The sequence below is a fragment of the Hemicordylus capensis genome, chromosome 2 (genome assembly GCF_027244095.1).
Source record: "Hemicordylus capensis ecotype Gifberg chromosome 2, rHemCap1.1.pri, whole genome shotgun sequence".
Lineage (NCBI taxonomy): Eukaryota > Metazoa > Chordata > Lepidosauria > Squamata > Cordylidae > Hemicordylus > Hemicordylus capensis.
In genome coordinates, this window is record NC_069658.1 from 234036641 (window position 1) to 234062379 (window position 25739).

At 47.2% G+C, this 25739-nt stretch overlaps 2 protein-coding genes across 2 annotated transcripts in view; both read right to left on the minus strand.

The window, feature by feature from the left end:
- The window catches only part of LOC128343845 (zinc finger protein 850-like), a 60573-nt gene that overhangs the window by 18883 nt on the left and 15951 nt on the right, over nucleotides 1-25739 (minus strand). Inside the window, exons 7-9 of the mRNA XM_053293278.1 lie at nucleotides 4697-4720; nucleotides 3735-4615; nucleotides 2913-3021 (exon numbers count right to left, since the gene is read on the minus strand). Of these exons, the coding sequence (XP_053149253.1) occupies nucleotides 2913-3021; nucleotides 3735-4615; nucleotides 4697-4720 (1014 nt within the window). The remainder of the gene's footprint in view (nucleotides 1-2912; nucleotides 3022-3734; nucleotides 4616-4696; nucleotides 4721-25739) is intronic.
- LOC128343384 (zinc finger protein 213-like) lies at nucleotides 7828-18849 on the minus strand. Its single transcript, XM_053292369.1, has 5 exons — nucleotides 18721-18849; nucleotides 15407-15951; nucleotides 10729-10852; nucleotides 8721-8803; nucleotides 7828-8472 (listed from the first exon to the last, which is right to left on the minus strand). The coding sequence occupies exons 2-5, from the start codon at nucleotides 15818-15820 to the stop codon at nucleotides 8272-8274; spliced, it is 822 nt and encodes a 273-aa protein (XP_053148344.1). The 5' UTR covers nucleotides 15821-15951; nucleotides 18721-18849; the 3' UTR covers nucleotides 7828-8271.

Here is a 25739-nt window from a genome sequence, read left to right on the forward strand (position 1 = left end):
ACTCAAGTATGTAGTACACTGCTTTGGGCTCCTTGGAGGAAGAGCGGGATATAAATGTAATAATAATAATAACAATAATAATAAAATGAAGATGTAAAAATAATATGGGACTTCCGACTACAAACAGACAAACATCTGCCACACAATACAGCAGATAGAACTGTAGTCGAGAAGAAAGAAAAACAAGTCAAAATAATCGACATAGCAATACCAGGGGATAGCAGAATAGAAGAAAAAGAAATAGAAAAAATCACCAAATACAAAGATCTACAAATTGAAATTGAAAGGCTGTGGCAGAAAAAGACCAAAATAATCCCAGTGGTAATTGGCGCCCTGGGTGCAGTTCCAAAAGACCTTGAGGAGCACCTCAACACCATAGGGGCCACAGAAATCACCATCAGCCAATTGCAAAAAGCAGCTTTACTGGGAACAGCCTATATTCTGCGACAATATCTATAACAACAACAACAACATTGACAATAAAATTCAGCCATCCTAGGTCCTTGGGAAGGACTTGATGTCTGGATAAAACAAACCAGTCAATAACACCTGTCTGACTGTGTAAACAAGAAATAATAATAATAATCTGTTTGCAAACTCCTGTCAGGAAAGCTCCTGGGAGCAAAGCTCCTCTGGTCCGAGCCTTGCATTCAGCACCAGCAGTCAAATTGACTCAGCTCAGGAATGTGGGGCCTCCCACAAGCTGGGGCCCTCACCTGGAATGAATGAACCCCCCACTCAGGCATCTCCTCTGGCACAAACACAAACACTGCCAGCCAGCCAGAAATCCAACCCTAGGAGATTTCCAGCCCTAGATTCTCCTTCCCCTCTAGTTTTCTTGGTGATTTATTTATTTAATATCCTTGCTGTGGAAATGTTGCTCCAAGCTTGTTGCTTCCTCCCTCCTCAAGACCAGTAAGCAACTGCCTCTCAGGAATGCAGCTTCCTGCTGAGTTACTGCAGTGTACGAGGCCTGCCCACCCACCCACCCACCTAGGATTCATGCACCATCTGGCCCATGGAACATTAAATGCTCTCACACAGAACCTTAAAAAACATAATTTTGCAAAAATTCTTTATGGTTTTGGGATAAATCTCTCATGAGCAGTAGGTAAACATCATGCTATGAGGAATACTAACGGTTAAAAAAAAATAAAAATCAAGAATGCCATTGTTCTTTATTTCCTCAAAATAATACAGTGCCAAATCCTGTAATACTAAAAGCATGAATGTGCCCTTCAATAATACTCACAGGGTAAAACTGTCTTTGGATGGCCTGCAAGTTTCTCTCCCACACATCCTGAATTTTGACACCTGCAGTGAGTGATTCTGGGCCAATCACTTCCCTCCCAGCCTCTGTTTTTATTTAACGTCATTTTCAAGTGGACGAATCTTGCAGTTATGAAAGTTCTATTATCTTGTGAAGGAACGTGTTTGAAATTCTAGAAGAATGCTCACAAATCTCCACAGAAAACCTCCTATAAGGAACACTAAGATTATATATTGAGTAGATTCTTGTCAGGCCACCTAACAGGGCAGTGGGAAATGATTTGCCTAGGGAGCAAGAGGTTGCTGGCTAGAATCCCCGCTGGTATGTTTCTCAGACTATGGGAAACTCCTATATCGGGCAGCAGGGATATAGGAAGATGCTGAAAGGCATCATTTCATACTGCGCGGGAGATGGCAATGGTAAACCCCTCCTGTATTCTACCAAAGAAAAAACACAAGGCTCTGTGGTTGCCAGGAGTCAACACTGACTCGACGGCACACTTTACTTTAGATTACTGTCAATTACTTTCAATACAGCCAATTTGGTTGATGAAAGTATGTTTGTTAGTTTAATATAATCATAATTAGATACACATTGTAGAAGGTTTTCTGTTAAGATTTGTGAGCATTCTTCTAGAATTTCAAACAAGTTCTTTCACAAGATAATAGATCTTTTGTGACTGCAACATTCTTGAACATGAAAAAGGTGTTAAATCTAAACAGAGGTCATCGTTCACGACGGTGGACTGAAATTATAGTAACTAACAGACTTTATCGGAGAATTATATACTTGTGATCATTATAAGATTTATTTATAGGTTCATTTTGTTTACAGATATTTACATGGTGTTTTGTATATTAAGTGCCTGTTATAATTAAAAACTCATTGATCTAATTCATTTGACAGCTGAACTACAACTCCCGTCTTCCCCAGCTTTAATCAGGGAGTGATGGGAGTTGTAGTTCAGCAACATCTGGAGAGCCACATGCTGCCTACCCCTGAATTAAACCTTTGACTAGCAGACTTGCTAAAGTGGGATTGTGTACCTGAGCAGAGGAACTGTCAGTTCACAAGGTGGGGAATGCTTACACACCAGTTTCACATCACACCAATGCAATACAGTAAGTCAGGTTACGCCTGAGATTCCCATACTTGGGGGTCCCCAGATGACGTTGGGATGACGACTCAAAATGACCAATCACTTATCTCTCAACCTAATCTACCTTACAGGGTTGATGTGAGGATAAAAAGGACCATGTACACCACCCAGAGCTCCTTGGAAGAAGAGTGGGGTATCTATAAAAAATATAAATAAATGTGCCATGCAGATAATCAAAGAGAAAGAATAGGCTGCAGTGGGGGAAGTGTTCAACAGGCCATCTTCCAAGATAGAATCTTCTTGGATTTTGGGATGCAAAAGTTTGAAGCCCTCTACAGTCTATTGCAGTAATTCTGCAATCAGCAAATGGTGTCACTCATCATGTCCAGAATAGAAAGGGTCTAGGGGGCTACACTGCCCTCCCACAATGGGGGGTTCTCATAGAATCAGAGGGTTTGAGTGTTGGAAGGGACCTCAGGGGCCTTCTGAACAACCCCCTGTTCAGAACTGGAAATTGCTCTAGAATCCATAGCAGATGGCTACCCAACTTCTCTCTGTGAAAATCACTAGTGAAGATCAGCTCACAGCTCACCACTGCACGAGGCAGACCTTTCCACTGCCCAACTTTCAACCCAATGGTTCTTGTCCCATCCTAATAAACAACAGGGGAAAAAAAATCTGCTCCTTATTCTAGGAGACAGTTCTTCAGATATGTGAAGATTGTTCTCATATCCCTCCTTGAGTCTTCTCTAAACTAAACACACCCAGCTCCTTCCATTGTTTCTCACAGGACTGCTTCCATCTTACTTTTTTTTTTTTAATTAAAAGCGTTTTATTTATTTTTCTATGTAAACTGCTTTAAGCACTTTGTTGAAAAGCCGTAGATAAGTACTTGTCGTAGGAGTGGTTTCCAGACCTCTCACCTTTTTGGATGTCCTATTCTGAACCTGTTGCAGTTTATCAATGTCCTTCTTAAGAAGTGAGCAGAACTGAACACAGGAATCCAACTGAGGTCCAAGTATTCCATGTGAAGTTCATATTTTCCTAGGCCAGGATCAAATCAAATTACTAAAGGAAAGAAGGGGTATATTCATGACACACTGTAGCATCCATGCCATCTCTTTAGAGCAGTTCTAAAGCCTAAATCCGACCAGTTCTGCATGACACATTATGGTTATGCACTGGCAGATTGGAAGGAGCATCTTTATGAAGAAAGATCTCTTCCACTAAGGCAGACCCTGGGGTCCACTATCCCCTTTCTATGCCTATGTCTGAAGAAGAGAGATAAGCCCCACACTTGACTTCAAATGGTCACACAGGAAAATGTGTTTCCTATCTAAAAATGAAAGTAGATGCTTACTGTTATGAGAGGAGAGATAAACTACCACCAAAGGGCCTGATTATCTCGGCATATTTCAGTGCTCCCTCCTGTAAGTGGATTTTTTGATGTTCGTTTAGGTTTGAAAAGGATCTGAAATTGTTTCCACACACTGAGCACTGATATGGTTTCTCTCCTGTATGGATTCTTAGATGTTCATTAAGGTGGGAGCTCTGGTTGAAGCATTTCCCACACACTAGGCATGAATATGGTTTCTCCCCTGTGTGGATTCTTTGATGAGAAGTAAAGGCTTGTCTGTGACGGAAGCTTTTCCCACATTCTGAGCAATGAAATGGTTTCTCCCCGGTGTGGATTCTTTGATGGTAGGTAAGGTCTTCATTGCGGCTGAAGCTTCTCCCACAGATTGAGCATTGATATGGTTTCACTCCTGTGTGGATTCTTTGATGGGTAGTAAGCTGTGAGTTCTTGCTGAATCTCTTTCCACATACTGAGCATTGATATGGTTTCTCCCCTGTGTGGATTCTTTGATGGGAATTACGGTTTGAGCTCCGGCTGAAGCTTTTTCCACATACCAAGCATTGATATGGTTTCTCCCCTGTGTGGGTTCTTTGATGGCAAGTAAGGTCTGAGCTTTCAGTGAAGCTCCTTCCACACACTGAGCATTGATATGGTTTCTCCCCCGTGTGGATTCTTTGATGGGAAGAAAGATGCGAGTTCTGACTGAAGCTTTTTCCACACACTGAGCATTGAAATGGCTTCTCTCCTGTGTGGATTCTTTGATGGCAAGTGAGGTGTGAGCTATAGATGAAGCTCTTGCCACACACCAAGCACTGATATGGTTTCTCCCCAGTGTGGATTCTTTGGTGGGAAGAAAGATGTGAGTTCTGGCTGAAGCTCTTTCCACATACTGAGCACTGATATGGTTTCTGTCGTGTGTGGATTCTTTGATGGCAAACAGGGTGTGAGCTCTGGCCCAAGCTTTTCCTGCACTCTGAGGATTCATAATTTTTCTCTCCTATATGAATTTTTTGGTGCATGCCAAGGCTTGAGTTGCTAGTTAAGATGTTTTCACATTGAGGGTATTTATTGCTTGTGTTTCCGCTGCAATTCTTTCTTTGGACTGGAATTTCTTGGAAGTCAGAGCATAACAGAGCTGTAGCTTTCTTCACCCACCGATATTTTGCTTCTGTTTTCTGACTCTGCAGTTCTTCCTCTCTTCCCCACTTATCACCTGGAGGAATCAAGAAAATCTTTCAATTAGGGAGAAATAGACTCTCTAGCTCCAAACTACACCCAATTTACTGCTCTTTGAATAAAAATACCAAAAAGGTTAGTTGGGAAGGGGAAGCTGTGATTTATTAAGTAAGCGCCTGCTAACTTGGCAAAGAGGCAGCTTTTAACGTGTTGATTCTCTTTATTGAGCAGGGCAAGAGTAACTGGCCCTATCCACCCCTGGCACAGCAGTACCTCCAGTGACTGTTGCCGGTGTCTGTCTTGTGTTTCATTTTAGATTGTGAGCCCTTTGGGGACAGGGATCCATCTTATTTATTTATTATTTCTCTGTGTAAACTGCCTTGAGCCATTTTTGGAAGGGCAGTATAGAAATCAATCAATCAATCAATCAAATAATTAAATTAAATTAAATTAAAATAGTTGGCAGCCTGGGGATTGTCATATAATTGATTTTTGGGTGCTCCACAAGCAGAAAGAGCCAGGTTCAATCTGCAGAGGGAAGATCTCAAAAAACGGGGCTCACTGCCCTGGTCAGGGTAGGGTTTTTTGCCATGCTGACCACTCAAATGGCCACCGCATATTTGTGGAGGCCAGCTGAACAGTGGGTGGGCAGCCTCTCTGCGGGACGCTGTGTTGGCCGCTGTCAGTTCCCTAAGGATGCTATGTGCTGGCGGCGAATAAACAATTTTTTAAAAGTATCTCTCACCACCCTCGTGGAGCTGGTCTCAGCGGCTGCCACTGCCTGATGCAGCTAATTTGGGCTGTGGAAACAGTGAGCTCAGTGCAAGGAATGGGGGAAGTCCATTTCCTGAGTCTCCACTTCAAAACAGCATCCTTACAATATGATAGATCTGGGTGAGCCAATGCAATGGCAGATGTGGAATATTACAACAAGGGCTACTGAATCCAATAAGTTAATGCTGGACTAAGAAGTGCAAGAGAAAGGGGGAAGTTTTAAATCTAACAGGGTTAAATCTAACAGGGTCGAGAGGAGAGCTGGTCTTGTGGTAGCAAGCATGACTTGTCCCCGTTTGCATATGAATGGGAGACTTGATGTGTGAGCACTGCAAGATATTCCCCTCAGGGGATGAAGCTGCTCTGGGAAGAGCAGAAGGTTTCAAGTTCCCTCCCTGGCTTCTCCAAGATAGGACAAGATTATTATTGTTATTATTTTGTATAGGACAAGATTTTTTTATTGAACCAACAAACTACCAAAGCATACAGTACATTGCCAAAGCACAATTATATACAAAGTGGTTGTTTGTACATGATATATCTACAAAGATTTACACACAAGGATTTGGAAACCCACAAGGTTATGAAGTATATGCAGGTAGTACTGTAACTTGGGGGTGGGGGATTTCAAGGCACATCAGGTAATTGGGAGGGTTACGTCAGACGTCCATTTCCACAATTTGTCCCATTGCTGTTTAGAAGAGATACTCTTGTCTTTTTGCACATAACCATACAAACTTTTCCAAAAGAGATTTACTGTCTCATCTGCGTGAACCTCTTGGTCGCGTCTTCCCTCCCTATTCCTATGCAGGAGCATTGCATAAATGACATACAGGTTTACTAACCTGATCACGAGAAGGGGAACATTCCAATTCCCTAGTATGAGGGCACCCGTTCCGTCCCGTTTCCTTGAAGGTTTCTTTCTGGGACCTCCAAAAGAGGTTCTATCGCTCAAACCCGAGGTTAGTTCTTCCCAAGTCTGTTTTTCCAAATCAGGCCACTCTAACAGCTTGCTTACTCCCTGCCACACTCTTTTGGCTACCACACACTCTTTTAAGAAATGTGAGTGGGTTTCCCTGAATGTTTTACCTAGCTCACTAGCTTTCTGTTTGCAAGTGATTTTAGGGCACTCTTTCTGGTCCTCTGGGAGCCATGGCTTAGCCGCATTAAGTAGTAGTACTTGATGGTATAAGTGCCACCTTGTTTCCCATAAATGGAAAGGGACTTTTTTTCTCCTGAAAGAGAGCAATAGGGTGATCGGGTTGCAACAAGTACTGTGAAGATAGGGCTGAGAGAGATTCCTGCCTGCAACCTTGAAGAAGCTGCTGCCAGTCTGTGAAGACAATACTGAGCTAGATAGACCAATGGTCTGACTCAGTATATGGCAGTTTCCTATGTTCTAGGGTCTGATGGGAGCAGTCAAAAGTCTCCAGGGACAGAAGCTATTTCCATTGGTCTCTGGGTTTGCCCGAAGGGACCATATAACACTGATTCTAAAAGAGCTGCAATGGCTGCCGATATGTTTCTGAACGAAATACAAAGGGCTGGCTATTACCTATAAGGCCCTTAATGGCATAGGTCCAGGGTACTTAAGGGAGTGCCTTCTCCATCGTGAACCCCGTCACCTATTAAGATTATCTGGAGTGGTCTGGTTATGGTTGCTGCCAACTCATTTGGTGGCAACTTGGAACCGGGCCTTCTCTATGGCTGCCCCAGAGCTTTGGAATGCGCACCCTGCTGAAATAAGAGCATCTCCTTCTCGGTTTGCTTTTAGGAGGACCTTGGAGACTTATCTGTTTTCCCAGGCTTTTAACTGAAATTTAAATTTTAAAGTGTGTATTTATTGTGGTTTTTATGCACTTCAAATGTTTTGTTTTATATCATGTTTTAATCTGTACGCCACCTAGAGATTTCTGTACCAGATAGTATAGAAATGCAATAATAAACAAAGAAACTAGGAACAAGAAGTCTCCGCTTTAAGGAAAGAACTGTGTTATCCCAAGGAGAGCAGAGGGGACTACTGGGACCTCCTTTTATGGATCAAAGCCATCATACACTGGATTTGGCCACAAGAGTGTTCAGGAAGGGAGAAGAGGGTGGATATGAGGAAATTAGTAATTACTCCAGCAAACAGATGTGCAACCTTAAAAGTAATAATAACAAATAACTTTATTTGTTAGCTGCCCCATAACAAATTGTTCTTTGGGCGGCTCACAACACAACATTAAAAAACATCCAGTAAAAACATGACAAACAAATCATAAACACAACACAAAAAATGCAGTACACAATACAAACATTAATTTAAAACACAAAGCAAAAACAAAATCAGTTTTAAATATCAATTTTAAAGCTCCTGTGGAAATGTCCTCCTGATGAGGAATGGGCTACGGGCGTCCATATTTATTCAAGTTTTGAATAAATGCAAAGATAAAAGTGGGAAATAGATTTTGCAGAAATCATTGAAGGAAGAGATCCCCCATTTAAGTGCAAATACAAGGGAATGAATCCCACCATGCAAAGATCATGAGATCACAGAACTGCTGTATTGGTAGCGTTTTACATATGTGGCATTGTGCATCCAAGAATCAAAGATCACCAACAGACATCTTCAGTGACAGTCCTCCAGTTCACTAACAATAACAGCAAAAAGGGGGAGGGGGCCTTACCCAGAGAGGCCAGATGTCTACAGTTCTCCTCTGTTACTTCTCTGTGCAGAGCCCTTTGGTCGGCATCAAGCAGAGCCCACTCCTCCTCTGTGAAATTCACAGCCACCTCCTCCAACGTCACCGGATCCTGAAAAGGAGGAGGAAACATTTTCACCTTAGAGCTAATGCAGCAGCTGAAGAAGATAGTAAAGGCGAGGTGGCTGGGAGCTTTGCAGGGGCCAAAACTTCCCCAGTGCTCTTCAAAGACTTCCAAGTGGGCAGCTTTGACAGTCCCAATGAAGGGAGAAACACACGCTCCAAGGCTCCGGGAGATGCACAGGGGGCAGAAGCCTCCAGGCTGTGCCCCCCTCTTCTCCTGCATGATCCCTCCCCTACCTGGTCCAGTTGCACAGAGGCAGCCTCCGTTCCGTCAAAAGGAGGAAATGTCCCAGAATGAGGAGCCAGTGTGATTTCACCACCTGTGAAGGAGACCAAAACAGATGAATCATCACTCAAAGGGGCTGTCCCAAGCATTAGACCATAAGACAAGCTTTGCTGGATTAGGCCTAAGGTCTCTCTAGTCCAGCACTAGGGATGTGCACAGAACCGGCAGTTCGGCTAGTTTGATGGGGGGGCAGGGAGGGTGCTCTTACCACCACCCCCGCGTTTCCCCCCTGGCACTGTCTTTAAAAACAGTCCCGCAGGGAGGCAGCGTACCTCCTTGCCGCCCCAGGGCACGTTGGACCAGAAGTGCCACCACCGTGGGACCATTTTTAAAGATGGTGCTGGCGGGGGCAACTTGGTGGTGGTGGTGGGGAGAGGACCCTCCCTGGCCCCCAAAGGTAACCCCTCCCCGCTGTTGAACGGGTCGAACCACCAGTCCTTCGAACCGGTTCAGAAGTCTGTAACAGGGCCTCTGAACTGGTTCATGCACATCCCTATCCAGCACCCTATTTCACACAATGGCCCACCAGAGATGCCTCTGGGAAGCCCACAGGCAAGAGCTGAGGGCATACCCTCTCTCCTACTGCTACTCCCCTTCAACTGGTATTCAGAGGAATCTTGCCTCTGAGGCTGGAGGTGGCCTATAGTTCTCAGACTAGTAGCCTTTGATAGATTTGTCCTCTGTGAATTTATCGAAACCCCTCTTAAAGCCATCCAGGTTGTTGGCTGTCACCACATCTTGTGGCAGAGAATTCCACAAGTTGATTGTGCATTGTGTGAAATAGTACTTCCTTTTGTCAGTCTGCAACTTCTTGGCAATCAGTTTCATGGGATGACCCCTGGTTCTGGTGTTACGCAAGAAGGAGAAAAATTTCGATCAGCTTTCTGCGAGAGGGAGAAAAATTTCTCTCTATCACCATGCATTATTTTATAGATAAAGTTATCTATATTGTCTCCCCTCAGCCATCTTTTTTCTAAACTAAAAAGCCACAGGTGTAGTCTTGCCTCATAAGGAAGGTGCTCCAGGTCCCTGTTCATCTTGGTTGCCTTCTTCTGCACCTTTTCCAGTTCTAAAATATCCTTCTTAAGGTATGGTGACCAGAGCTGTACATGGTACTCCGAATGTGGCCACATCATAGTTTTGCATAAGGGCATTAAAATATTAGCATTTTTACTGTCAAAGCCCTTCCTAATGATTCCAAGCATCGAATTGGCCTTTTTCAGCTGCCACATAAATTGTTTGCTTATCTGGTATAAAATGAACATGTTTCTACCCTGCCTTTCAAACACTCCTGAGATAGCCAACACCACATTTAACAACCTATGAGACCCACATGAATTAAAAAAAAACTCACCAAAAAAACAAAAAAAACAAATAGCAAGTATGAATTGTCCCCTTTGCTAAGCAGGGTCCAACCTGGTTTGAATTTGAATGGGAGACATGTGTGAGCACTGTAAGATATTCCCCTCAGGGGATAGGGCTGCTCTGGGAAGAGCATCTGCATGCTTGCATGCAAAAGGTTCCACGGGAGCGGAGAGATTCCTGCCTGCAGCCTTGGAGAAGCCGCTGCCAGTCTGTGTAGACAATACTGAGCTACATGGACCAATGGTCTGACCTGGTAGAAGGCAGCTTCCTTTGTCCCTATGACAGGAAACCCAGTCAGCCAGAGCTCAAAAACTAAAACTCGACAGTATTAAAAGCCAGTGAGAATAAAATTCCACTGCTGCCAAAATGCTCTTCCCTGCACAAAATCGCAGTGAGACTGTAAAAGCAGCCCATGGATTTCAAGCATATCTAAAACACCCAGTTAAAATATGCCCCGTTAATCCTCCTTAATGACTCTGGCCAGGCACTTTGCACTTGTATCTTCCAGGAAAGAAAGGAGGAGAAGTGATCAGCAGGCAGCCTCCTGGGAAACAAACAACCCTTTCAGCAAGTTCACCCCACCAGCAACCTTACCCAGCGAAGTGGCACCTCCATCAGTCTCCTGAACGATCCACCTGAATGGCGGCCTCTCTCCAGCGTCCAATGGGGCCTTCTCTGCCTTGGAGAAATTAGGATCCATTTTTGAAGGCCTCTGACCCTGAAAGAGCAGTGCAGCGTCCAGAAAGGCAGTAAGTAGCACGATTAGGAAATGGTCAACAGCTAAGACTGCGTTCTCCTATATAAACCCACACATAGGCTAGAATAGGAGAGCTGGTCTTGTGGTAGCAAGCATGACTTGTTCCCTTTGCTAAGAAGGGTCTGCCCTGGTTTGCATTTGAATGGGAGACCATATGCGAGCACTGTAAGAAATCCCCACTAGGGCATGGGGCCGCTCTGGGAAGAACATCTCCATGCTTGTATGCAGAAGGTTCCAAGTGACTTCCCCGGCATCTCCAAGATGGGGCTGAGAGACTCTCCTCCCTGCAGCCCTGGAGAAGCTGCTGCCACTCTATGTAGACAGTACTGAGCTAGATGGGCCAATGGCCTGACTCAGTTAAAGGCAGCTTCCTGTGTTCCTATGACTCTCCAGCTTTTGTTGAACTACAAGTCCCATCAACCCCAGCCACAAGAAACTGGGGATGATGAGACTTGTAATTAAACAACAGCTGGACAACCATGGTGGCCTCTGCCTGCACTAGGATCTTCCTTGGTAGATGCTGCTCCATGTTCCCTCACAGTCTAACGTACCCAGGACAGGGCCTTCTCCGCAGTAGCTCCGAGATGGCTCAACTCCAGTCCCAAGGAGGTCCATCTCTCTCTGCTTTCAGACACAAGGCAAAGGGAGCTTTATTTCAGCAGGCTTTGGGAGGCCACAGAGTTTAGAATTCTGGCTGATGATGGTGCTAGCTCCTGTGGCTGCTGTGTCTTTGCCTTGTTTCATCTTATATCTTCTTCTTTATATTTATTTCTCTAAGATGTACCTGTGGCTAATCTCATGTGTGGCAGCTCTCGCGAGAGTCCGGAGGGCTGCTGGACAGCCACGGGATGGGCTAGAGAAAAAATATGGTGCCGGCCGGCCAAAGATGGCAGGCAGCCAAGTGGCCAGCCGCGATGGCCGGGTGGCCACGACTCGCCGGCGGCCAGCCCGGCAGGTGGCCAGCTGCGGGTAGCCAAGCAGCCAACCCATCCCTAATTTAAGAGTGATTGGGCAGAGGGGTGAATTTTTGTGAATTTATTTTTATGAGGTTTGTCTTCATAAGGTGAAGTGTGCTAAATTGATTACTTCCTCATATTATTCATAGTAATAGAGAGTGTGAAAAAGTGAAAGTGGGGTCATGAGAGTTGTTTAATTGAAAAAAATCTCATTTGCTATGATACAATGAGAATTCACACCTCAGAAAAAACTTTTTCACACTCTCTATTACTATGAATAATATGAGGGTGGTAGCCTCCACCCATTAGGCACTATCTACCAGCCCACCCCACTCCTTTGGGGCAGATCCACTTTCTGCCCCCAATCTGCCCCAAAGACACCCAAACTTCAAATATTCCCAAAAAATCAGCCCTCTGCCCAATCCCCCTGAAATTGGGGTGGTAGCCTCCACCCATTAGGCACTACCACCCCACCCCACTCTTTTGGGGCAGATCCACTTTCTGCCCCCAAACTGCCCCAAAGTCACTAAAACTTCAAAAATTCTCAAAAAATCACCCCTTTGTCCAAACCCCCTGAAATTGGGGTGGTAGCCTCCACCCATTAGGCACTACCACCCCACCCCACTATTCTGCCCCAGGCCCCACTTTCTGCCCCAATCTGCCCCAAAGACATGAAAATTTCAGAAATTTACCAAAAATCAGCCCTTTGCCCAATCCCCCTGAAATTGGGGTGGTAGCCTGCACCCATTAGGCACTACCACCCCACCCCACTCCTTTTGCCCAGATCCCATGCTATGCCCCCGAACTGCCCCAAAGTCACTAAAACTTCAAAAATTCACCAAAAATCAGGACTTTGCCCAATCCCCCTGAAATTGGGGTGGTAGACTCTACCCATTGGGCACTACCACCCCACCCCAAAATTTTGCCCCTGGGACCCTTTTTACCCCCCTGAATTGATTCAGATTCGGATTCGGATTAAATCCGAATCCGAACCGAATCAAGGGTGATTCGGGTGACCCAGATTCGGGCACAAAACAGAACAGGGGTGATTCGGTTCGGGTCCGAGCCGAATCACCCGAAAACCCGAATTGCACACCCCTTGCCAAAACTACTAAAACCATCAAACGATTAAAACAGTATCTAATGAAAAGCCTAGGTGAACAAATGTATCTTGATTGCCTTTTTAGAAGCTGTCAGAGATGAGGAGGCTCTTATTTCAGCAGGGAGCACATTCCAGAGCCTCGGGGCAGCAATGGAGAAGGCCCGTCCCCAAGTAGCCACCAGACCAGCCGAGCCCGGTGGCAACTGCAGACGAACCTCTCCTGATGATCTCCTGGCTGCAGGCTTCCAGGGGCATCTGGTGGGCTACTGTGTGAAACAGGATGCTGGACTAGATGGGCCTTGGGCCTGATCCAGCAGGGCTGTTCTTATGTTATGTTCTTATCTTAACGGGCAGTGTGGTTCATAATGAAGAAGACATTCTCTTAAATACCCAGGTCCCAAGCTGTTTAGGGCTTTATAGGTCCATTTCCAAAAGAGCTGGAGACGTTATGATACTTTTGGACGCATAACCCAGGCACCTGTGGGCAAGCAGGAGGTACCACAAGACTCAGGGTAACTTGTAGATACACCAGTTCCACAGAAATTTAAAGGCGGTGGGGGGGGGAGACTAGGGGCGGGGGGGGGCAATGAACACCCCCCTGAAACTGCCTCAATGTAACTCACTGGAGTGGAATGCTTGTGGACTCAGAAACAGCCAGGTGGACAGACCTAACGGAAGTTAGTGCTGAGGAGGGAGGGGAGCAGGGCTTGAACAAAAAGAGAGGGAAATGTATCAGCTTGAAGGATACTCCCCTCAAGACAGCTACAAACCTTTTTGCTTTTGAGAGAGAAAGATGTATAAAACTTTTTAGTTTTCTCACCAGTCATTTCACACTTGTATGTTTATGAGAGGAAAGCGGTTTGACACATTTAGGCTCTTGGAGTGGGGGGTTAACCCCCTCCCCCAATAATAAATGCATGTGTGTGAACTCTCCTGAGGAACGGAAGGGAAAGTTGTGCACTGCATCTGTCAATCACTGTATGTGTGAACACACAGACACGTCACACACAAAAACCTCACAACATTTACACACACACACCCACACACACCCAGGACATACTGCCACATTTTGTTGCAGGTCCATACTTCTTTCTGCTAATTTCTACTCATTTTATAGCTGTTTTAATACATTTTGTTTGCTATCTATCTATCTATCTCTAGACAGCCCCATCCAAAGGTAAGCAAAATACAAGAATACACACCATTGAACACAAACAGGTTAAAAACAATAGAAAAACAAATTTAAAACAGTTCAGAACAACTTAAACCCAATTAAAAATACTGAAGATCGATGTTTAAACCTTGGAAAGTCAGGCCAAACAAGTAAGTCTTTAGGTCTTGATGTTTAATCCAAAGATGGTGTTCAGGCTCTGAGCTGCTGCTCCAGATGCCAGGATGGGGTGGAGTGTGCTCACCTGAATGCTCTCAGTGAGGGGCGCTCAGTTCCTGGACAGGGCAAGGCACAGTCTCTCTGCTATCAAACAGCTGTAGTGCAGTGAAGGTGTGGGTGGGGTGAGGGGAGACGGCGGGGAAAGAACAGGGCAGAGAGAGGAAAGGGAACACAGGCTCATGCACGAATAGGAGAAAGTCTCACAAGAAGCCAGAAGGAGCTCAGGGAGGCTGCAGTGGAGTCTCAGGCATGGAGAGAGTGGACACTCTCTGCCTTGATTCCCAGAAAGGGACAAGGCTTATGAATGATCCATTGTGAGGGGAAGGACCCATAGGTCTATCTAGCTCAGCATTGTCTACACAGACTGGCAGCGGCTTCTCCAAGGTTGCAGGCAGGAATCTCTCTCAGCCCTGTCTTGGAGAAGCCAGGGAGGGATCTTGGAACCTTCTGCTCTTCCCAGAGCGGCTCCACCCCCTGAGGGGAATATCTTACAGTGTTCACACACATCAAGTCTCCCATTCATATGCAACCAGGGCAGACCCTGCTTAGCTAAAGGGACAAGTCATGCTTGCTACCCACACGACCAGCTCTCCTCTCCATTGATGGATATCACTGATATCATGTGGGATATCAATGCTTCAAAATCATCAAGTTATGGTGCAGTCAAAAGAAGGGGCTAGAGACAGCCCTTTCTGGAATGTTCCCCCCACAAATTGGCATTCATAAAGATATTTTTATTTGTTCAGGCTTACACCCCTTGGGGGCTGCCAGGTTTCTTAGCTCCTCTGCTATTCTGTCTTTTTTTAACGTTGTTTGTGGGAGGTATTTTATGTTTGTGTTTATTGTTTTAACTGATTTTAATGCTTTAATGTGGTTTTTTTCATGGAGTTTTATTGTATTTTAATTTTTGTAAACTGCCTTGGGAAGTCTTATGAAAGGCAGTACAGAAACGGAACAATACATTTTTTAGAAAACAAAAAAACCAAAATAAATACCAGTTGGGATTTTTATGACAGCCATGTCTGTGTTTTCAGCCCCTGGAGCAGGTAACAGATATGCTCTCTTACCTGCTGCTCTTCCTGCTTCTTCTCCTCTGCCTGGCTCAGAAGGAAACCTTCTGCCAGGGCCACAGCCTGAGAACTGGTCTCTGCTCCACATTCTCTCACCCAGCTTTCCATCTCTGGGGGCAGGACGGTCAGGAACTGCTCCAGGATCACCAGGTCCAGCATCTGAGCTTTCGTGTGTCTCTCTGGCATCAGCCACTGACAGCAAAGATCATGGACTCGGCTGCAAACTTCCCGGGGCCCCTTGGCATCCTGGTAGCAGAACTGTCTAAATCTCTGGCACAGGATATCGGAGGTGGTGGTGTCTCCTTCCAGGGTATTCTGCATGGTGTCTTCCCAGAACTCCTCACTGCTCTCAGCCAGGCTGGAAAGAGGGCTTCTTCCTGCTTCAGGGCCCGCTGAGCAGTTTTCTTCCATCTTTGCTCTGTACAAGGCAGCTTCTAAGAATACTGAAAGATCTCCAAGCGTTTCTGTAGGTTTCTCTGAAAGAGCAAAGACTGCCCAGGCTGATGGACCTATACTCTCTCTGCAGAATTACATGCTTGCAGCTGAAAGGTGTTTTAGAAGCAAAAGTGGGTTATTTTCACCAGGGACCCAGGATCAATGATTCCCCCCCCCCGCCCCAGTCTCCCTCCCCTCAACCATCCACACCTCAACCTGTTACAATATAGCTTCCCTCCCATCTTCAAGTTTAGCTTAGAAGCTGAGCAAGACTGGTGCGGAGACAGGTATCTGGAGCCAGAAGGGAACCAAATCTTCATTTGGACCAAAATACTGGACTTGTGTAACCTGACGTGGTGCAAATTTCCTGGGAAGGCAGAGCACCCACCCTGAATACTTGCCTTCTTAATGAAGCTGAATTTTGGAGTGAACAGAGTCCTCTGACTAAAGGCATGTCCAGAGCAGTGTTTCCTGTAAGAGGAGATCCCAGATGTTGTTGACTACAGTTCCCAGAATCCCTAGCTGCAGTGGGCTTTGGCTGAGGATGCTGGGAGTTGTAGTCAAGAACATCTGGGATTTTCTGTTAAAGGGAACACTGGACCTGAGCGTGTAAATCTTGATTGTAAATAAACCTTTCTTGCCCTGAGAGTGAGAACTGCACCTTAAAATGCAATCAAGACAAGTTTGATGAGGCACAATAAAGTCCTAATTTCATGTTCCATCTGAATAGTGGAACATCTATGTGACTCTCCTTGAACCCCTTCCTCTCATTGAATTACATCCTCCTTCTTGAACCTTCTCACCTTAGAATTGGATTGAAAGTGCCCTCCTGATGCCTCTCAGGCCACAGATGTGGACTTGCTTCTCCTTGCCTGCCACTTTGGCAACAGCTTTGTGGGCCTGATGCCTGGATCTCCCCGATGAGGCCCACCCTTGGCTTCATTCACAAGGCAGCCGACTAAACGGCAGAAAGGAAAGCCGCTCTTTATTTTCTCTCTCTCTCCTGCCCCACATCCCAACCCATGATTCCCCTCTGCTAGCCACCAAACTATCTAAGCTCCTTTCCCCTCTCCCTTTCCATCTCTCCCAGGGGAGCTGGCTTCACTTCCATTATTCTCAAAGTTGTCAAATTCCACATTGCCGTATTGTGCTCATACACATGTAACCTTTATTTCCAAAACCTCTGGTTACTCTAAAGCAGATATTCTCAACGTTGGGTCCCCAGATGTTATTGGACTTCAATTCTCATAATCCCCAGCCAAAGGCCACTGGGGCTGGGGATTATGGGAGTTGAAGTCCAATACCATCTGGGGACCCAAAGTTGAAAATCCCTGCTCTAAAGTGCGTCTGCATTCCGATTTGTTAGTTATTTGTGCTCATAGGTTTAGTACTAGCAATTCTGAGCTCACCCCACTGGCTGAATAGCAGCGTGTCTGTTTCCTGACTAACAGAGTTGGGCAAAGAGTTCCCCTCGCATTGGGCAAGAGTTGCATTGGGCAAAGAGTTCCCCTCGCACTCTGAGCAACGATTTCCCCCAGAATTCCAAAGTATAATGACAGCCCCCCACACACAACTGAGGTATATAAGATTCCTCCCTACATAGGAACAACCCTGCTGGATCAGGCCCAAGGCCCATCTAGTTTAGCACCCTGTTTCACACAGTGGCCCACCAGATGCAGCTGGGAAGCTCACAGCCAAGAGCTGAGGGCATGCCCTCTCTCCTGCTGTTGCTCCCCGGCAACTGGTATTTAGAGTCATCTTGCCTCTGAGGATGGAGATAGCCTATAGCTACCAGACTAGTAGCCACTGATAGACCTGTCCTCCATGAATCTATATAATAGCAATAGCAATAGCACTTACATTTATATACCGCACTATAGCCGGAGCTCTCTAAGCGGTTTACAATGATTTAGCATATTGCCCCCAACATTCTGGGTACTCATTTTACCGACCTCGGAAGGATGGAAGGCTGAGTCAACCTTGAGCCCCCGGTCAGGATCGAACTTGTAACCTTCTGGTTACAGGGCGGCAGTTTTACCACTGCGCCACCAGGGGCTCTTTAAAACCCTCTTAAAGCCACCCAGTTGCTGGCTGTTGCATCTTGTGGCAGAGAATTCCAAAGGTTAATTCTGCATTGTGTGAAGAAGTACTTCCACTCGGTCCCTCACCCTTGCACAGTTTCTTTTCTCTGTGCTTAAGAGCAGTCTCCCCACTTTCCTGACTGCATCACCTGCTGCACCTCACATGCCCCCAGATTCCAGGGAGCTGGAAGCAGCAGAAACCACCTTCCCCAACAGAGGGGACGTGTGCAGGCAGTGGTGACACTAGAAAAAATGGGGGGTGGGGGATGCACATAAGGGGCAAAGTGCACTTATGGGTGGGCAAGCTGTGTGTCCCACATATTAGATTTCTGAAATAGTAATGGGGCGGGGGGGGGAGGAAAGCACGCTTCTGGGGGGCACTTGCCCACCCATGCCCCCCTCTGGAGCCACCCGTGTGTGCAGGAAGGGGCTGACACATTGCACAGCCCCACTCCCTTGCAAATCCCCCCTTCCTAATGTGGACCCCAGTTTGCTTTACCCCTCAGACTGAGTCTTCCCAGAAAGGAAGTAAGGCACTTTTGCCCTAGGTGGGTCCTCCTGCTCGTGTTCTCCCATTTCGGGCCAGGAAATGATTTTTGCGCTTTTGCATTTCGCTTCCTTCAGGGCTGAGGAGCTGAATCAATGAGTTTGGGCGGGTGAGGAAACAGCTGCTCCCCTGGAGGCAGAGATCAAGGCGAGGAGAATTCCTTCCACCCCAGATCCATCCCCAGGCACCTCCCAGCCCCTGCCTTGCATGGCCCTCCCTCCTGCGCCCCCCATGCACATTGCACTCACCCGGTCTCTGCGCTGATACTGCAAGCGGGGAAAAAAGCAAAGCCTCCTTTGTGAGGCGGGGTGGGCTGAGGATGAGGCTTGCAGTACCCAGGCCCTCCTCGGCCTCTCTAGGAACCGACACTTGCTCCCCTTAACCCTTCGCTTGCCTCACGCCTTCGTATGCCTCCAGCTTGGCATACAGACGCGAGAGCCGAGCCCAGGCTTCGGCGAAGGCGGGGATGGGACTCCTGAGGCTTCAAGGAGTGAAGAAACTCAGCTTTTGTGCTTGTTGGGAATATTTTGAAGTATGGCGTTCATTTAAGCCTTTTGCTCATAGAAGACCAAGGGATCTTTCATAAGGGAATACAGAGACTCTGTGGCTATTTAGCAGCCTAGTAACCGCGCAGTGGAGAAATGCTTACTAACAAGCAGAAGGTTGCCGGTTCGAATCCGCGCTGGTACTGTTTCCGGCCGCAGCAATATAGGAAGATGCTGAAAGGCATCATCTCACACTGCGCGGAGGGAGGCAATGGTAAACCCCTCCTGTATTCTTCCAAAGAAAACCACGGGGCTCTGTGGGCGTCAGGAGTCGCAATCGAATTGATGGCACATTTTAACTGTCATTGAGAGATTGCATTTGCTTTGCAAGCCTTGCGGGCCCATTTGCCAAGTATGGTTTCCCCCTCAACAGAGCCAGCAAGTATCAGGGAGAGGAGGCAGCCGCACTATTGAACAAGGTGGAGAGACGAGCTTCAGTCTCCCCGAGCCTTTCTCCTCCTCCTGGGACCCGTTCTGCTTGCAAAGCAGGGGCTCAACCTGTGTTCTCTCTAGCAGGGATTCCCAGATGTTGTTGACTACAACTCCCAGAATCCCCAAACAAAGACGATTGCAGCTGCGGATGCTGGGAGTTGTAGTCAACATCTGAGAATCGCTGTTAGTGGAAATACTGGCATCAACCACTGGGCTACAGGCTCTCCTCATAAACAAAAATGTGAATTTGACGTCTGCTCAGGGAAACCCTAGGACATAGGAACATAGGAAACTGCCGTCTACTGAGTCAGACCATTGGTCTATCTAGCTCAGTATTGTCTTCACAGACTGGCAGCGGCTTCTTCAAGGTTGCAGGCAGGAATCTCTCTCCGCCCTATCCTGGAGAAGCCAGGGAAGGAACTTGAAACCTTCTGCTCTTCCCAGAGCAGCTTCATCCCCTGAGGGGAATATCTTGCAGTGCTCACACATCAGGTCTCCCATTCAGATGTAACCAGGGCAGACCCTGCTTAGCTATTAGGACAAGTCATGCTTGCTACCACAAGACCAGCTCTCCTCTCCTAACCCTAACCCTAACCCTTAGCCTCTCGGAGAGCTGCTGCCAGTCAGTGTAGATAATGCTCAACTGAAAATGTGCAGAGCTGCTGCCAGTCACAGCAGAGAATGCTGGGTGGCAGCAAGTTAACTCTCCACATTTTCAGTCAGTTGTATTTCCCATCCCTGCATGAAGATGCCCCCCTTTTGGTGAGCCCCCCCCCCGCTTTTCCGGTGCCTGTGGCTGGAGGGAAAAGCCTTTGATCCTGGGTCTCTGGCTAGAATAACCCACTTTTGCTTCGAAAACACCCTTCAGCTGCAAGCATATGAGAGAGCAATGTTGACTTGGCAGGAGCTAATAGCCCCGTCTGGTTGGGGCAATCCTTGCTCTTAAAGAGAAACCTACCGGAGAGCAAGAAGATCTTTCAGTATTCCTGGAAACTGCCTTGGAATACAGAGCAAATATGGAAGAAAACCGCTTGGCCGGCCCCGAAGCAGGAAGAAGTCCTCTTGCTAGCCAGGCTGAGAGCATCATGTGGAAGATAGGAACATAGGAAGCTGTCTTCTACTGAGTCAGACCATTGGTCCATCTAGTTCAGTATTGTCTACACAGACTGGCAGGGGCTTCTCCAAAGTTGCAGGCCAGAGACTTTCCCAACCCTATCTTGGAGATGCCAGGGAGGGAACTTAGAATTTTCTGCATGCAGATGCTCTCCCCAGAGCAGCCCCATCCCCTAAGGGGAATTTCTTATAGTGCTCACAGATGTAGTCTCCCATTCCAATGCAAACCAGGGCAGACCCTGCTTAGCAAAGGTGTCATTTCATGCTTGCTACCACAAGACCAGCTCTCCTACTGGTCTCTGATGGTAAGTGAGAACACCACCACCCAAGCTGTACAGTGCAAACACTTCAGGGAACTCCACTATCAGGAGGCTGACGGCCCCGAGAAATTTGCAGCCAAACCCACAGCCTTTGCAATTGATGACTGAAGCCAGAAAAGCACACAAAAACTCAGATCTTGCACCAGTGTTCCCTCTAACAGGGATTCCCAGATGTTCTTGACTACAATCCCCAGAATCCCCAGCTGCAATGGCTTTTGTTTGGGGATTATGTGAGTTGTAGTAAACGACATCTGGGAATCCCAGGGAACACTGTCCTGCACCCGGTGATCCTGGATCATTTCCTGACCATCCTGTCTCCAGTGATAGAGGGCTGGGTCTGGGGATGTGGAGCGGAGACCAGTTCCCAAGTGGTGGCCTTGGCAGAAGGTTTCATCCTGAGCCAGGCAGAGACCAAGAAGCAGTGCCCACCTGGGGTAAAGTTGCACCGTCAAATCCTGGTGACCACAGAGCCCTGTGGTTTTCTTTGGTAGAATACAGGAGGGGTTTACCATTGCCATCTCCCATGCAATAGGAGATGAATTCTTTCAGCATCTTCCTATATCACTGCTGCCCGATATAGGCGTTTTCCATAGTCTGGGAAACATACCAGCAGGGATTCAAACCAGGAACCTTTTGACAAGTCTAGGCAAGTCGTTTCCTGCTGCGCCACTAGGTGGGTGAGCCACCTAGGGTAGGGTTGCCTTATTCGAGTTTTCCAAATCCGGGTGCCCTAATCTGCACATTATGTAAATTAGTTTGCAGCTAATTTGCATGTTGTGCAAATTGACTGATGCACTGTCCAGCTGACGTGGCTAAAATCCATGAAATACTCAGAAATCTGGGGAGAATGGCAACCCTAGCAAAGCAGAATCTCAGTTCTGCAGGAGGCCCCATTCACCACTCCATGGTGCCTGCCTGAGGCTATCCCCAATGAACAACCTGGTATTAGTACACAGGGTGGTGATTTTGGTCCTTCACCAATTTCTGCAGAATCCGTGTCCACACTTTCGTCTTTGTGCTTAGTCCAAATGTTAAATTCCTAGCATATTCTTCATTGGGGGTGGGGTCCGAAAGTAATTTGGAAGTTGCGCACCTATTTGCTGGTGTAATTACTAATATTTCTCCATAAGCACACAGACCCTTCTGAATCCTTATCAACACTTCTTTCACCACATCTAGTGCACGATGACCTTCTTCCATAAAACTTCCTTCTTCCATAAAACGTGCCCCTTTATCTTACATTTCTTAGCCCAACCTGTACTGAATAGTTTCAGTAACACTTTTTCTAGTACTCCCACATCTGCCATTGCATTGGCTCACCCAGGTTCATTCTCTATAATAATCCGCTTGAGTGTGTGTCCGTGCCTTAGAACGCTGGGGTCTGTGTCCGTATCTCCCTGGGCTGTTCTGGGCATGCGCAGTCCGAGGGAGACATGACCGCCGACACCAGGCGGCCATGCTGGCCGATTCTATTGCTGCCAGCCGGCACTCTGGGAGGCGGGAGGGAAGAGGACACCGGGGCCGGGCGGGCAGCAATCTGGCCGGCGGGGACAGCACTCTGGGCGGCACTCTGGGAGGCGGGAGGGAAGAGGACACCGGGGCCGGGAAAGTTGGACATTGGGGCCAAGGGGAAGATGGCGGGTGCAGGCGGCACGGATGGCGGCGGGGCACTCACCACCCGAACAGAAGCCCAGAGGCAACGATTGCGCACCCGGCCTGCCAGGAGAGGAGCAGCAGGGCCAGCGGGGACGGACACCGGGAAGGGAAAGACGGCGGGGTCGGCGGCAGCAATCTGGCCGGCACTCTGGGAGGCGGGAGGCAAGAGGACACCGGGGCCGGGCAGGCAGCAAACTGGCCGGCAGGGAAGGCACTCTGGGCGGCACTCTGGGAGGTGGGAGAAAAGAGAACACCGGGGCTGGGAAAGTCGGACGCCAGGGCCAAGGGGAAGACGGCGGGTGCAGGCGACACTGATGGCGGCGGGGCCGGCACTCACCACCCAACTGGGAGCTAGGAGAGAAGCATCGTCGACAGCGGGTCCAGCCTAGCAAAAAAAAAAAAAAAATAGGGACAATAGAAAGGAAGAACGCAAAAAGGGGGAAAAAGCAGCTAGCGCCCGTTATTATAACGGGCTTAAAAATACTAGTTGCATTATAAAGATGCTATTTCTAAGTGTCTCGGAGGGAGAGGGCTTCCACTGACCTCACCATTTAAAGAGCCAGATTTAACTTTGCCAACCTAGCCATTAACGTACATGTTGATTTTTACATCCCATTTTGTCCCACTTAATAAGCAAGAGGGCTGTCAGGAAAAAACAGCCAGGGAGTGTATGATGGAGGCTCTATTAACTGAGAAAGAGGGAAGTTCTAGTGATGGATCATTAGTTTTCAACCTATGGTGGGTTGGAGGTAGAATCTTTGTAATACCAGATTTCCTAGAATTTTCTAGCAGATGAAGCCGCTATTGGCCTGCTTCCCCAGTTTTGACTACTCTGGCTGGCAGTAAGACTTCTTTATTCTTTTTTTCATGCAGCAATACACAAACACATAAGAAAAGCCCTGCTGGATGGGACCCAAGGCCCATCTAGTCCAGCATCCTATATGTAAGCTGCTTTGGGAACTTGGGTTGAAAAGCAGTATATACATATTAGTCGTATTCGCTGTCCCCAGTAAGGATGGGGGCTATGAAGCTAACCTTCATGGCAGAAAGGCAAAGTCCTCTTCCAGCCTGGAATGGAGATGTCCTTGGACCTGGAGCTTTCAAGAGTGAGGGCCCATCCAGTGGGGCTCAGTGGCTGAGCAGGAGGAATGGGGTTGGATAGGGCCAGTTGCTCTCCCCCTGCTAAATAAAAGAGAATCACTCCTTTAAAAGCATCTTTGCTCAGTAAGCAGGGGTGTCCTACATCTTCCCTGACCCAAATCTCAGCAAATGATTTTTCTATCTGGGATTCAACCTGCCCCCCGCATAGTCCCCACCTAGGGTTGCCAGATTCTGGCTTTCCAAATCCGGGTGCCTAATTTGCATACTATGTAAATTGGCTTGAAAATAATTTTTGAGCAGAATAGTGACTGCACGTTTTGCTCCATAACTCCGCTTCTACAAGGGCTAGTAGAAGTAAAGTGTGCCATCAAGTCGATTTCGACTCCTGGCACCCACAGAGCCCTGTGGCTTTCTTTGGTAGAATACAAGTAGAGTTTACCATTGCCTCCTCCTGCCCAGTATGAGATGATGCCTTTCAGCATCTTCCTATATTGCTGCTGCCCGACATAGTACCAGCTACAACCTTCTGCTTGTTAGTCAAGCATTTCCCCACTTAAGGTGGCACAAGGGCTAGAGCTGCTGGAGTTTACCTTTAAAAAAAGAAAGAAGCTGAAATCCGGGCAAATCTGGGTGGGCTGAGCAATCTGGGCGAGATGCTTAAAATCCGGGTGAAACCCAAAATTCCAGGGAGGCACGGCAACTCTACCCCCACCTCTACTGGAGGTCTACTAGAGGCAACCTCTACCTCAAGCCTCTACCAGAACATTCCTCCTCCCTTCCCAGCTAGGAGGAGATGCTTCCAACCTACCCGAGGCAGATCCTGTAGCAGAATGTATCAGAGCAGAAACTGAGGCTTGTTAAGTTTATTGAACAAAGTTACTCAGGTTTATTACTTAACGATTACCAACTTATAAATGACTGTCCTACTTTCAGGAAAGGGTCATCCTAACAGAAAAATAGCAGCCGCCCAGAAAGACATACAAACTGACCAATCAGTCTACAGAACGGATAATTGTCTCGAGCATTCTAAACACTACCCCAAGCCTATGTACAGCTATACATACAATACATCAGTGGCAAGAACAAAGACAGTGTAGATATACATCAATCCCAACAGTTCTCTGCCCAGGAAACTGAGGCACATTTCAAGGACAGTTTGCTAAAGAGAAGGTTGCAACCATCTCTCAGCTGGGCAGCTTGCTGAACCCCTAAATCAACTTCCAGGATTCCCCAATACTCGCTCCAGACAGAGGCTTCCTGGCTTCCAGGTATACAATAGCTGCGTTTCTTCCTCTCGGTAGCTGCTCCTCCAGCTGTCTCTTCCCAGAAGGCTCTGGTCTACCAGCGGCTTCCACCTTTTGCCAAACTGGTGAATAGGAGCTCTGCAGGGGCATAACTATAATAGGGCAAGAGGAGACAGTTGTCTGGGGGCCCACTGCCTTGGCCCCCCCCCGAGGCAAGTCACATGACTGACTCCCCCAGCCACGCACCCGCCCGGGCTTCCTTCCATTGTATTTATCCTCCAAAACTGATGTGAGTGTTAAGACCTGGAGCTACCAGAACAGCATGTTTTTCTCTAGTACCATTATATGATTTGCATCATCCACAATCATTTTAAGATTTCTTTACTTCATGAACTGAGCTTCAGTGAGGGTGGGGCATTTTAAAATCTTGTCTCTGGGCCCACTCCAACTTTGCTACGCCCCTGGAGCTCTGTCTTTCCTTGGAGAGCCCGCCTCTGACCCTGACCATGAATTCCATGTCACAATGAGTTCCAAAGATCGGTTCAGTACTGTGTAGGAAACAGCTTCTGTTTTCCCTGTTCAGCTCTGTTGGCAAAAGGCCCTTGGTGGCAGGAAGTCTCCGTCTCTTGACATCTATATCCACACATAGACATGTCATTACTGCAATGCAGGGCTACCTTTGAAAAGCTTTAACTAGGCTAATACCGACAATAAATTTGAGTTTAACTACAACAGATCTGGTCTGGGCCCTTACAGCCTCCTCATAAGCACAGTTACTTGGATGTCTCATAAGAACTGGCTTCAAGTAAACCCAAAGAAAACTACATTTGGCACTGAAACTATCAAGTTGAAGGCA

Coding starts and splice junctions, on each gene's coding strand:
- LOC128343384 (XM_053292369.1), bottom strand. CDS start 15,820: ATGGAAGAAAACTGCTCAGCGGGCCCTGAAGCAGGAAGAAGCCCTCTT. Junction 10,853..15,406: donor AGAAGCAGGAAGAGCAGCAG/GTAAGAGAGCAT, acceptor CTGCTCTTTCAG/GGTCAGAGGCCTTCAAAAAT. Junction 8,804..10,728: donor TGGAGGTGCCACTTCGCTGG/GTAAGGTTGCTG, acceptor TCTCCTTCACAG/GTGGTGAAATCACACTGGCT.